The 12,144-nt window shown below is 35.2% G+C and overlaps 1 protein-coding gene across 3 annotated transcripts in view; it reads right to left on the bottom strand.

Annotated features, from left to right (window-relative positions):
• The window catches only part of Hydr2 (abhydrolase domain-containing protein 2), an 11,410-nt gene extending 10,519 nt beyond the window's left edge, over positions 1-891 (bottom strand). For 2 of the 3 annotated variants that reach the window (XM_085658935.1, XM_085658934.1), the window contains exon 1: positions 54-891. In XM_085658935.1, the coding sequence (XP_085515061.1) occupies positions 54-208 (155 nt within the window). In that variant the 5' untranslated portion in view covers positions 209-891. The remainder of the gene's footprint in view (positions 1-53) is intronic. The other variant, XM_035876170.2, reaches the window with a different exon arrangement.
• Between the last annotated feature and the right edge of the window lie 11,253 nt (positions 892-12,144).

The raw sequence follows: 12,144 nt of genomic DNA, 5'->3' as shown, positions 1-12,144 counted from the left end.
ATAGCAGAAGAGAGACATAGATAAAATAGAAAAACAAAAAAAAATGTACTTACGGTTCGGTGATAACCGGTGCGATTTTCAATAGAGTAGACAAAAAGTTAGGATCTTGACAAATAAGAAGTGGCTTTTGTGGCGCACTGTTTACGTTGAGCAATCTGAAGAGAATGCAAAGGATTACGGCGAAGACGGCTAGCAAAGCTGTCGACATTTTTTTTTTCTCGATAATTCGCAATGAAACTTATCACGATCGAACGCGCGTTGTTGATACTCTTTTTCCTTTAGAAGCTAAGTTTAGCCTTGTTGCCGAATGGTAGAAAACAACAAGAAAAATGGAAAAAAAATAAAGCGATCGACGCCGGTGAGTCGATCGACGATGACGACGACACGAACGAAGCTTTTTAAAGGCTAGGATCCGACTGGTAGCTTTGGATAGGATTTATATATGGTGTTGTGTGGTGTGTGTGTGTGTGAGAGAGAAAGAGAGAGGGGAAGGTTAAAAAAGAGAAAGAGAAAAAGAAAGAGAGAGAGAGAGAGAAAGAGAGATGATGATGATGATGAAGGACAGATGTATGTCTCTCACGGGGCGCGGTACTCTCTTGTTGAATCGATCGACTCGACTCGGTCATTAAAACTGACACGAGAATGCAAGAAAAATATTCTTCTTGGCTTTCTACAAAGATTCCGCTCTACCGTCCATCAAACGTTTTTTCTTTTTTTTCTTTTTTTGTATCTTTTTTTCTTGTCTTTCTTCCTTTCCTTTCCTTTTCTTCCTTTTCTCCTTTCCTTCTTCCTTCCGTCCTTCTCACTCTTAAAATGAACAAAAGAGAACGACGTATGCACAACACCAAATATTCTCTTTCCACCGATACGCCGGGTTTATTTTACCGACATTTAGCGATGCGCGCTTCTCTTTTCGCGTTCAATTTGCGAAGGTAGAAATCGAATATGGCCGGTGTTATCATCGACATCTATCAATGATGTTCATAAGTTTGTCAAATTTTGTTATTCAATGTTGACATAATAGATTTCTTTCTTATCGACATATTTCATTAGAGTCGATAACATCAGGTGTATTGTAATCATAATATTAATTTTCTTATTTTCTATTATTTACGACATCTTCATAGTACGAAATTATTATTTTTCTTATTTTTGTTTCCTTTATATTCATATCGTACATATTATCAAACAAATGCTTTTGACCAGTAGAAAATATATATCTGATCTTAAAAGCAGAGCGTCATTATTTTTTCAAAGCATGTGTGAATTCAGTGACATCTATAGATAAAAAATGAATCGTGTTGTTAATTATGTAATTAATAATAAGTTAATGTTTCGTTGGGATTAGATTGGAAGAAATACTGGAAAAATTTTAAAATATGCAGCCATTCGCTCGGTAGTACTTGCATATTATTGAATTGAAATACAATTAAACTTTGCAAGTATTAACGACCCAGGTCTCACCACGTGGAGGTTGCTGCATGTGGAGACCCACGGACTGACGGTGACTTTACTCTAAAATCCGCGTTCCGCGATACCGATCCGCGATACCTTTCCGCTTCAATGCACTGGCTTCTTAACTAACAGGGTATGCGTAGCTTTAGCTACTGCACACCTCTTACAGATAGCTCCACCATTTGCACCGTCTGCTTCAGACATAACGGATAATTAAGCACTTCTGAATTTGTGCTTTCCGAATTTCGAACAAACAAAGCGCACTCCTTAGAAATACTAATCGCGTCGCGACACTCACGTGTGTGTTGTTATTACGTAGATTCTACTATTAAGCCGAAATTCGCGAAGTACCCCCATCGAAATTTTAAAGAAATCAAACGTAGTCCACGGTAGGACCTTTAATCGCGCCCGAACACCCACGCGAGTGTTAGAAAAACGATGACTCTACTCTACAATTCGCGTTTTCGATTCGAACAATCAAACGAAGTTTAATCGCGCCCGAGAACACCAACGCCTGTACCCGCCGACACGCGCGCCAGTGTTCTTCCTATCCTTCCCGTATTCGCGTGTAAAAATCGATGATGAATCCAACCATGCGACGACGCATCCGTCTGCAGATGAACCTATCCCTCGATGACCTATCCTGTAAAAGAAAAAGATAAAGAGGAAATAAAAGAACAAAAAAATATATAAAATACAAATAGAAAATATATATAAATAGATAAGAGACCCAGAAAAAGAAACGAAAAGAGAAGCAGCATGCACCATCCCATGGATCCTACCTAATGCTTAGAAATTATAATTAATAAAAATAGATTAAAAACATAATTAAAACCATAATCAAAAACATAATCAGATACATAATTAAAAACATAAATATAAACATAAACACATAATTAAAAACATAATTAAAAGGAAATAACATATTAATAACACAATTGAAAACATAATTAAAAATGAAAAATATGTGATAAAAACGAGAGCCGGAGAAAGAAAAAAGAGCCCCAGAAAGAGAGGTCTAGAGAGCCCCAAAAAGATAAGACAAGAGAAACAGTTCTATATGATGCTGAGACAGCAACCCGCACAGAAGCCCTCGCCCACAGGCCCCTCCTATGGGTCCCACCCGAGATATATAAAAGATAATTAATGAGACCAAATAAGAATAAATAGATATGACAGCGGACATAAAAGAGAAACAGAAAAATTTCCTTTTCGTTTCTCTGAGAACTTATTGTACAATCGATTTCTGCTATATTTCTTGTTTTGAAGTACTATTAGCGATATAAAGTGGAAAAACATTCATGTTCAGTTGGAATTAGATTAAAAAGATATTGGAAAAGTAAAAAAATATGCAGCCATTCGCTCAGTAATACTTGCGTTAAAGAATTTATAATTATAGCATGCAAGTAATACTGACCCAGGTCTCACTACGTGGAAGTTGCTGCATGTGGAGACCCACGGACTGACGGTGACTCTACTCTAAAATCCGCGTTCCGCGATACCGATCCGCGATACCTTTCCGCTTCAATGCACTGGCTTCTTAACTAACAGGGTATGCGTAGCTTTAGCTACTGCACACCTCTTACAGATAGCTCCACCATTTGCACCGTCTGCTTCAGACATAACGGATAATTAAGCACTTCTGAATTTGTGCTTGCCGAATTTCGAACAAACAAAGCGCACTCCTTAGAAATACTAATCGCGTCGCGACACTCACGTGTGTGTTGTTATTACGTGGATTCTACTATTAAGCCGAAATTCGCGAAGTACCCCCATCGAAATTTTAAAGAAATCAAACGTAGTCCACGGTAGGACCTTTAATCGCGCCCGAACACCCACGCGAGTGTTAGAAAAACGATGACTCTACTTTACAATTCGCGTTTTCGATTCGAACAATCAAACGAAGTTTAATCGCGCCCGAGAACACCAACGCCTGTGCCCGCCGACACGCGCGCCAGTGTTCTTCCTATCCTTCCCGTATTCGCGTGTAAAAATCGATGATGAATCCAACCATGCGACGACGCATCCGTCTGCAGATGAACCTATCCCTCGATGACCTATCCTGTAAAAGAAAAAGATAAAGAGGAAATAAAAAAACAAAAAAATACATAAAATAAAACATAATATATATATGTAATATAAACAGAAAATAAACATAATTTAAAACATAATTATAAACATAAGCACATAATTGAACACATAATTAAATACATAATTAGAAAGAAACAATATAAATAAATATTAAGAATACATAATTAAAAGGAAATAACAAATTAATAACACAATAGAAGACATAAGTCAAAAAGAAAAATGTGAAATAGAAACGATAGCCGGAGAAAGAATAGAGAGCCCCAGAAAGAGAGGAATAGAGAGCCCCAGAAAGAGAGGAATAGAGAGCCCCAAAAAGATAGCATAAGAGTAACAGTTCTATATGATGCTGAGACAGCAACCCGCACAGAAGCCCTCGCCCACAGGCCCCTCCCATGGGTCCCACCCGAAATACACAAAGAATAATTAATGAAAGTAAATAAGAACAAATAGAAATAACAGCGGAGATAAAAGAGAGATAGAAAAATTTCCTTTTCATGTAACTGCGAAATTATTGTACAATAGATTTCTGCTATATTTCTTCTTTTGAAGTATTATTCGAGATATAAAATAAATATATGTTAATGTTTAGTTGGAATTAGTTTGAAAAGATATTGGAAAAGTAATACAATATGCAGCCATTCGCTCGGTAATACTTGCATTTAAAAATTTACAATTAAACTTTGCAAGTATTAACGATCCAGGTCTCACCACGTGGAGGTTGCTGCATGTGGAGACCCACGGGCTAACGGTGACTCTACTTTATTCTAAAATCCGCGTTCCGCGATACCGATCCCTTATGCCTTCCGCTTCGGATATTTTGGGCATGGTTCAAAGCTAACAGGAAGTATCTAGCCTTAGCTACAGGGACTCCGCTTACAGAGAGCTTTACCGTTCAACACCCTCCGCCTCAGGCATAACGAATTATTAAGCACATCTGAATTCGTGCATCCGAATTTCGAACAATCAAAGCGCATAAATCGCGTTCGCGACACTCACGTGTATTATAGTTACGTAGATTCTATTGTTCTATCCAAATTCGCGAAGTAATCTAATCGATATGTCGAAGAAATAAAACGAAGTCCACGGTAGGACTTTCAATCGCGCAAGCGAACTCTCACGTGAGTGTTAGAATAACGGTGACTCTAAGTTGAAATCCGGAGCATACTCCGAATTTCAATATTAAAACGAAGTCCATCATGGGACTTTTATTCGCGCCCGGACACCCACGCAAGTGTTCGGAAAACGGTGATTCTACTCTAAATAAACTAATCGAATATTCGAACAAACAAAACGAAGTCCCCGGTAGGACTTTTAATCGCGCACGCGAACACTCACGTGAGTGTTAGAATAACGGTGACTCTAAGTTGAAATCCAAAGTGACATATGTTAACCGGTATTTAGACTTTCCTATGATATTTGTCGAGATTTCCGCCCCGCTACCAAATATGAGGATTGTCATAATATCAGCAAACTATGTACAGCACTACAAGGTAAACCGTTCGCGCACCCCGAATTTCAACACTAAAACGAAGTCCATGGTAGGACTTTTAATCGCGCCCGGACACCCACGCAAGTGTTCGGAAAACGGTGACTCTATTTTAAAAAACGCGTTCGCGAGGTGATCTAATCGAATATTCGAGCAAATGAAACGAAGTCCCCGGTAGAACTTTTAAGTCGCGCCCGCGTTCATTCACGTGAGTGTTAGAAAAACGGTGACTCTACTCTAAATTCGCGTTTTCGATACGAACAATCAAACGAAGTTTAATCGCGCCCGAGAACACCCACGCCTGTGCCCGCCGACACGCGCGCCAGTGTTCTTCCTATCCTTCCCGTATTCGCGCGTAAAATTCGATGATGAATCCTGCCATGCGATGTACCATCCGGCCGCAGATGGCCCTATCCCTCGATCTTATATCCTGAAAAAAAAAGAAGATAAGGTAAAAATAAGAAATAGAAAAGAAATGACATATTGAATATCCCTGCATGATTGCTCGGTCATCCCTGAAAAAGAAGAGAAGAAGATGAATAAAAGAAAGATAAGAAAATAGAAGTAGCTCTGTACGCTGCTGAAACAACAGTCCGCTTCATCTTCTGGGTCCTACCTAATGCTTAAAAATTAATATTAATTAGAATATATTAATAACAAACCTAAAAACATAAAAACATAATTAAAAAGAAATAACAAATAAATATTAAAGATACATAATTAAAGAGAAAAAACATAATAAAAATCTGAAAAGACATAATAAAAAGAAATAACATATTAATAACATAATTAAAAACATAATTAAAGAAGAAAAATATGAGTAATAAAAGAGAGCTACTGAAAGATAAGAAAATAGAAGTAGGTCTGCATGCTGCTGAAACAACAGTCCGCTTCATCTTCTGGGTCCTACCTAATGCTTAAAAATTAAAATTAATTAGAATATATTAATAACAAACCTAAAAACATAAAAACATAATTAAAAAGAAATAACAAATAAATATTAAAGATACATAATTAAAAAGAAATAACATAATAAAAACTGAAAAGACATAATAAAAAGAAATAACATATTAAAAACATAATTAAAAACATAATTAAAGAAGAAAAATATGAGTAATAAAAGAGAGCTGCTGAAAGATAAGAAAATAGAAGTAGCTCTGCATGCTGCTGAAATAACAGTCCGCTTCATCTAATGGTTCCTACCTAAAACCTGTAAATCATAATTAATAAGAATATATTAATAACATAATTAAAAACATAAAAGCATAATTAAAAAAAAATAACATAAATAAATATTAAAGAAACATAATTAAAAAGAAATAACATAATAAAAACTGAAAAGACATAATAAAAAGAAATAACATATTAAAAACATAATTAAAAACATAATTAAAGAAGAAAAATATGAGTAATAAAAGAGAGCTGCTGAAAGATAAGAAAATAGAAGTAGCTCTGCATGCTGCTGAAACAACAGTCCGCTTCATCTAATGGTTCCTACCTAAAACCTGTAAATCATAATTAATAAGAATATATTAATAACATAACTAAAAACATAAAAGCATAATTAAAAAAAAATAACATAAATAAATATTAAAGAAACATAATTAAAAAGAAATAACATAATTATATTCTGAAAAGACATAATTAAGAAGAAATATCATAATAAAAATCTGAAAAGACATAATGAAAAGAAATAACATATTAATAACATAATTAAAAACATAATTAAAGAAGATTTGAGATAGAATAGAATATGAGATAGAAAGGAAAGCTGCAGAAGGATAAGAAAATAGAAGCAGCTCTACACGATGCTGAGACAGCAACCCGCACAGAGGCCCACACCCATGTCCCCACCCTATGGGTCCCACCCGAGACTTATAAATCATAATTAATGAGAGCATATAATAATGGAAAATATGAGATAGAAAAGAGAGCTCCAGAAAGAGAAGAAAAGAGAAACAATTCTCTATGATGCTGAGATAGCAACCCGCACAGAAGCCCTCGCCCACAGGCCCCTCCCATGGGTCCCACCCGAAATACACAAAGAATAATTAATGAAAGTAAATAAGAATAAAAATGACAGCGGACATAAAAGAGAAATAGAAAAATTTCCTTTTCGTTTCTCTGAGAACTTATTGTACAATCGATTTCTGCTATATTTCTTGTTTTGAAATACTATTAGCGCTATAAATTGGAAAAACATTCATGTTCAGTTGGAATTAGATTAAAAAGATATTGGAAAAGTAAAAAAATATGCAGCCATTCGCTCAGTAATACTTGCGTTAAAGAATTTATAATTATAGCATGCAAATAATACTGACCCAGGTCTCACTACGTGGAAGTTGCTGCATGTGGAGACCCACGGACTGACGGTGACTCTACTCTAAAATCCGCGTTCCGCGATACCGATCCGCGATACCTTTCCGCTTCAATGCACTGGCTTCTTAACTAACAGGGTATGCGTAGCTTTAGCTACTGCACACCTCTTACAGATAGCTCCACCATTTGCACCGTCTGCTTCAGACATAACGGATAATTAAGCACTTCTGAATTTGTGCTTTCCGAATTTCGAACAAACAAAGCGCACTCCTTAGAAATACTAATCGCGTCGCGACACTCACGTGTGTGTTGTTATTACGTAGATTCTACTATTAAGCCGAAATTCGCGAAGTACCCCCATCGAAATTTTAAAGAAATCAAACGAAGTCCACGGTAGGACCTTTAATCGCGCCCGAACACCCACGCGAGTGTTAGAAAAACGATGACTCTACTCTACAATTCGCGTTTTCGATTCGAACAATCAAACGAAGTTTAATCGCGCCCGAGAACACCAACGCCTGTGCCCGCCGACACGCGCACCAGTGTTCTTCCTATCCTTCCCGTATTCGCGTGTAAAAATCGATGATGAATCCAACCATGCGACGACGCATCCGTCTGCAGATGAAACTATCCCTCGATGACCTATCCTGTAAAAGAAAAAGATAAAGAGGAAATAAAAGAACAAAAAAATATATAAAACAGAAAATAATATATATACACATATATAGAATACAAATAGAAAATATATATAAATAGATAAGAGACCCAGAAAAAGAAACGAAAAGAGAAGCAGCATGCACCATCCCATGGATCCTACTTAATGCTTAGAAATTATAATTAATAAAAATAGATTAAAAACATAATTAAAACCATAATCAAAAACATAATCAGATACATAATTAAAAACATAAATATAAACATAAACACATAATTAAAAACATAATTAAAAGGAAATAACATATTAATAACACAATTGAAAACATAATTAAAAATGAAAAATATGTGATAAAAACGAGAGCCGGAGAAAGAAAAAAGAGCCCCAGAAAGAGAGGTATAGAGAGCCCCAAAAAGATAAGACAAGAGAAACAGTTCTATATGATGCTGAGACAGCAACCCGCACAGAAGCCCTCGCCCACAGGCCCCTCCCATGGGTCCCACCCGAAATACACAAAGAATAATTAATGAAAGTAAATAAGAACAAATAGAAATAACAGCGGAGATAAAAGAGAGATAGAAAATTTCCTTTTCATTTCACTGCGAAATTATTGTACAATAGATTTCTGCTATATTTCTTCTTTTGAAGTATTATTCGAGATATAAAATGGATATATGTTAATGTTTAGTTGGAATTAGTTTGAAAAGAAATTGGAAAAGTAATACAATATGCAGCCATTCGCTCGGTAATACTTGCATTTAAAAATTTACATTTAAACTTTGCAAGTATTAACGATCCAGATCTCACCACGTGGAGGTTGCTGCATGTGGAGACCCACGGGCTAACGGTGACTCTACTTTATTCTAAAATCCGCGTTCCGCGATACCGATCCCTTATGCCTTCCGCTTCGGATATTTTGGGCATGGTTCAAAGCTAACAGGAAGTATCTAGCCTTAGCTACAGGGACTCCGCTTACAGAGAGCTTTACCGTTCAACACCCTCCGCCTCAGGCATAACGAATTATTAAGCACATCTGAATTCGTGCATCCGAATTTCGAACAATCAAAGCGCATTAATCGCGTTCGCGACACTCACGTGTGTTATAGTTACGTAGATTCTATTGTTCTATCCAAATTCGCGAAGTAATCTAATCGATATGTCGAAGAAATAAAACGAAGTCCACGGTAGGACTTTCAATCGCGCAAGCGAACTCTCACGTGAGTGTTAGAATAACGGTGACTCTAAGTTGAAATCCGGAGCATACTCCGAATTTCAATATTAAAACGAAGTCCATCATGGGACTTTTATTCGCGCCCGGACACCCACGCAAGTGTTCGGAAAACGGTGATTCTACTCTAAATAAACTAATCGAATATTCGAACAAACAAAACGAAGTCCCCGGTAGGACTTTTAATCGCGCACGCGAACACTCACGTGAGTGTTAGAATAACGGTGACTCTAAGTTGAAATCCAAAGTGACATATGTTAACCGGTATTTAGACTTTCCTATGATATTTGTCGAGATTTCCGCCCCGCTACCAAATATGAGGATTGTCATAATATCAGCAAACTATGTACAGCACTACAAGGTAAACCGTTCGCGCACCCCGAATTTCAACACTAAAACGAAGTCCATGGTAGGACTTTTAATCGCGCCCGGACACCCACGCAAGTGTTCGGAAAACGGTGACTCTAATCTAAAAAACGCGTTCGCGAGGTAATCTAATCGAATATTCGAGCAAATGAAACGAAGTCCCCGGTAGAACTTTTAAGTCGCGCCCGCGTTCATTCACGTGAGTGTTAGAAAAACGGTGACTCTACTCTAAATTCGCGTTTTCGATACGAACAATCAAACGAAGTTTAATCGCGCCCGAGAACACCCACGCCTGTGCCCGCCGACACGCGCGCCAGTGTTCTTCCTATCCTTCCCGTATTCGCGCGTAAAATTCGATGATGAATCCTGCCATGCGATGTACCATCCGGCCGCAGATGGCCCTATCCCTCGATCTTATATCCTGAAAAAAAAAGAAGATAAGGTAAAAATAAGAAATAGAAAAGAAATGACATATTGAATATCCCTGCATGATTGCTCGGTCATCCCTGAAAAAGAAGAGAAGAAGATGAATAAAAGAAAGATAAGAAAATAGAAGTAGCTCTGTACGCTGCTGAAACAACAGTCCGCTTCATCTTCTGGGTCCTACCTAATGCTTAAAAATTAATATTAATTAGAATATATTAATAACAAACCTAAAAACATAAAAACATAATTAAAAGAAATAACAAATAAATATTAAAGATACATAATTAAAAAGAAAAAACATAATAAAAATCTGAAAAGACATAATAAAAAGAAATAACATATTAATAACATAATTAAAAACATAATTAAAGAAGAAAAATATGAGTAATAAAAGAGAGCTACTGAAAGATAAGAAAATAGAAGTAGCTCTGCATGCTGCTGAAACAACAGTCCGCTTCATCTTCTGGGTCCTACCTAATGCTTAAAAATTAAAATTAATTAGAATATATTAATAACAAACCTAAAAACATAAAAACATAGTTAAAAAGAAATAACAAATAAATATTAAAGATACATAATTAAAAAGAAAAAACATAATAAAAACTGAAAAGACATAATAAAAAGAAATAACATATTAATAACATAATTAAAAACATAATTAAAGAAGAAAAATATGAGTAATAAAAGAGAGCTACTGAAAGATAAGAAAATAGAAGTAGCTCTGCATGCTGCTGAAACAACAGTCCGCTTCATCTTCTGGGTCCTACCTAAAACCTGTAAATCATAATTAATAAGAATATATTAATAACATAACTAAAAACATAAAAGCATAATTAAAAAAAAATAACATAAATAAATATTAAAGAAACATAATTAAAAAGAAATAACATAATTATATTCTGAAAAGACATAATTAAGAAGTAATATCATAATAAAAATCTGAAAAGACATAATGAAAAGAAATAACATATTAGTAACATAATTAAAAACATAATTAAAAACATAATTAAATAAGAAAAATATTAGATAGAAAAAGAAGCTGCAGAAGGATAAGAAAATAGAAGCAGCTCTACACCATGCTAAGACAGCAACCCGCACAGAGGCCCACACCCATGTCCCCATCTCATGGGTCCCACCCGAGACTAATAAATCATAATTAATAATAGTAAATAAGAATGAATAATGTGAAATAGAAAAGAGAGCCCCAAAAAGAGAAGAAAAGAGAAGCAGCTCTATAAGATGCTGAGAAAGCAACCCGCACAGAGGCCCACACCCATGTCCCCATTCCATGGGTCCCACCCGAGATATATATAGAGGATAATTAATGTCAGTAAATAAGAAAAAATACAAATGACAGTAATTATACGAACGATAAAATGCTAAATTTAATTTGATTAAATTTAAGAAATGTAAAAGATTAATTAAAAAGAAATGAAATATTCTGAACACAGATATAAATAAATATTATTCTCCCTGAAAGAAATATTATATTTATTAATCGATAATATATTATAATATATGTACATGTTCTCTATAACGTTGCTAAGAATATCCAATTGTTTAAATATTTATTAATTATTACTTCACGTGTTCGCGATCCCACGACCCGGACCTAACTGAAAAGAGGAAAGAGAAAAAGAATATGTACATATGTATATTAATTATATGAACGATAAAATTATGAATTTTTTTTAATTAAACATAACAGAAATAAAAAATTAATTAACAAAAAAAAAATAGAATATGCAGAACACTGACCTAAAGAAATATTATTCTCTCTGAAAGAAATATTATTATATTTATTATTCGATAATATATGATAATACATGTATATGATTTTTATAACGTTGCTAAAAATATCCTATTGTTTAAATATTAATTAATTATACTTTACGTATATCGTACATTGTTTAAACGTTAAGATAATCTTATTAATATTATTAGGTGGACCGGAAAGTAATGTCGTTTCTGCGCATGTCAATATTTGATTGTCATTTGTCAGCTCATTGTGTACTTCGATTTATTCGATTTATCGAATTTAAGAAAGCGACATTACTTTCCGGTCCACCTAATATTAATTATTCCTTCTCGTGTTCACAATCCCACGTCCTGGAGCTA

The sequence above is a fragment of the Vespa mandarinia genome, chromosome 1, assembly GCF_050613455.1.
Source record: "Vespa mandarinia isolate Hongniang chromosome 1, ASM5061345v1, whole genome shotgun sequence".
Lineage (NCBI taxonomy): Eukaryota > Metazoa > Arthropoda > Insecta > Hymenoptera > Vespidae > Vespa > Vespa mandarinia.
This window is presented reverse-complemented; position numbering and strand designations above follow the sequence as displayed.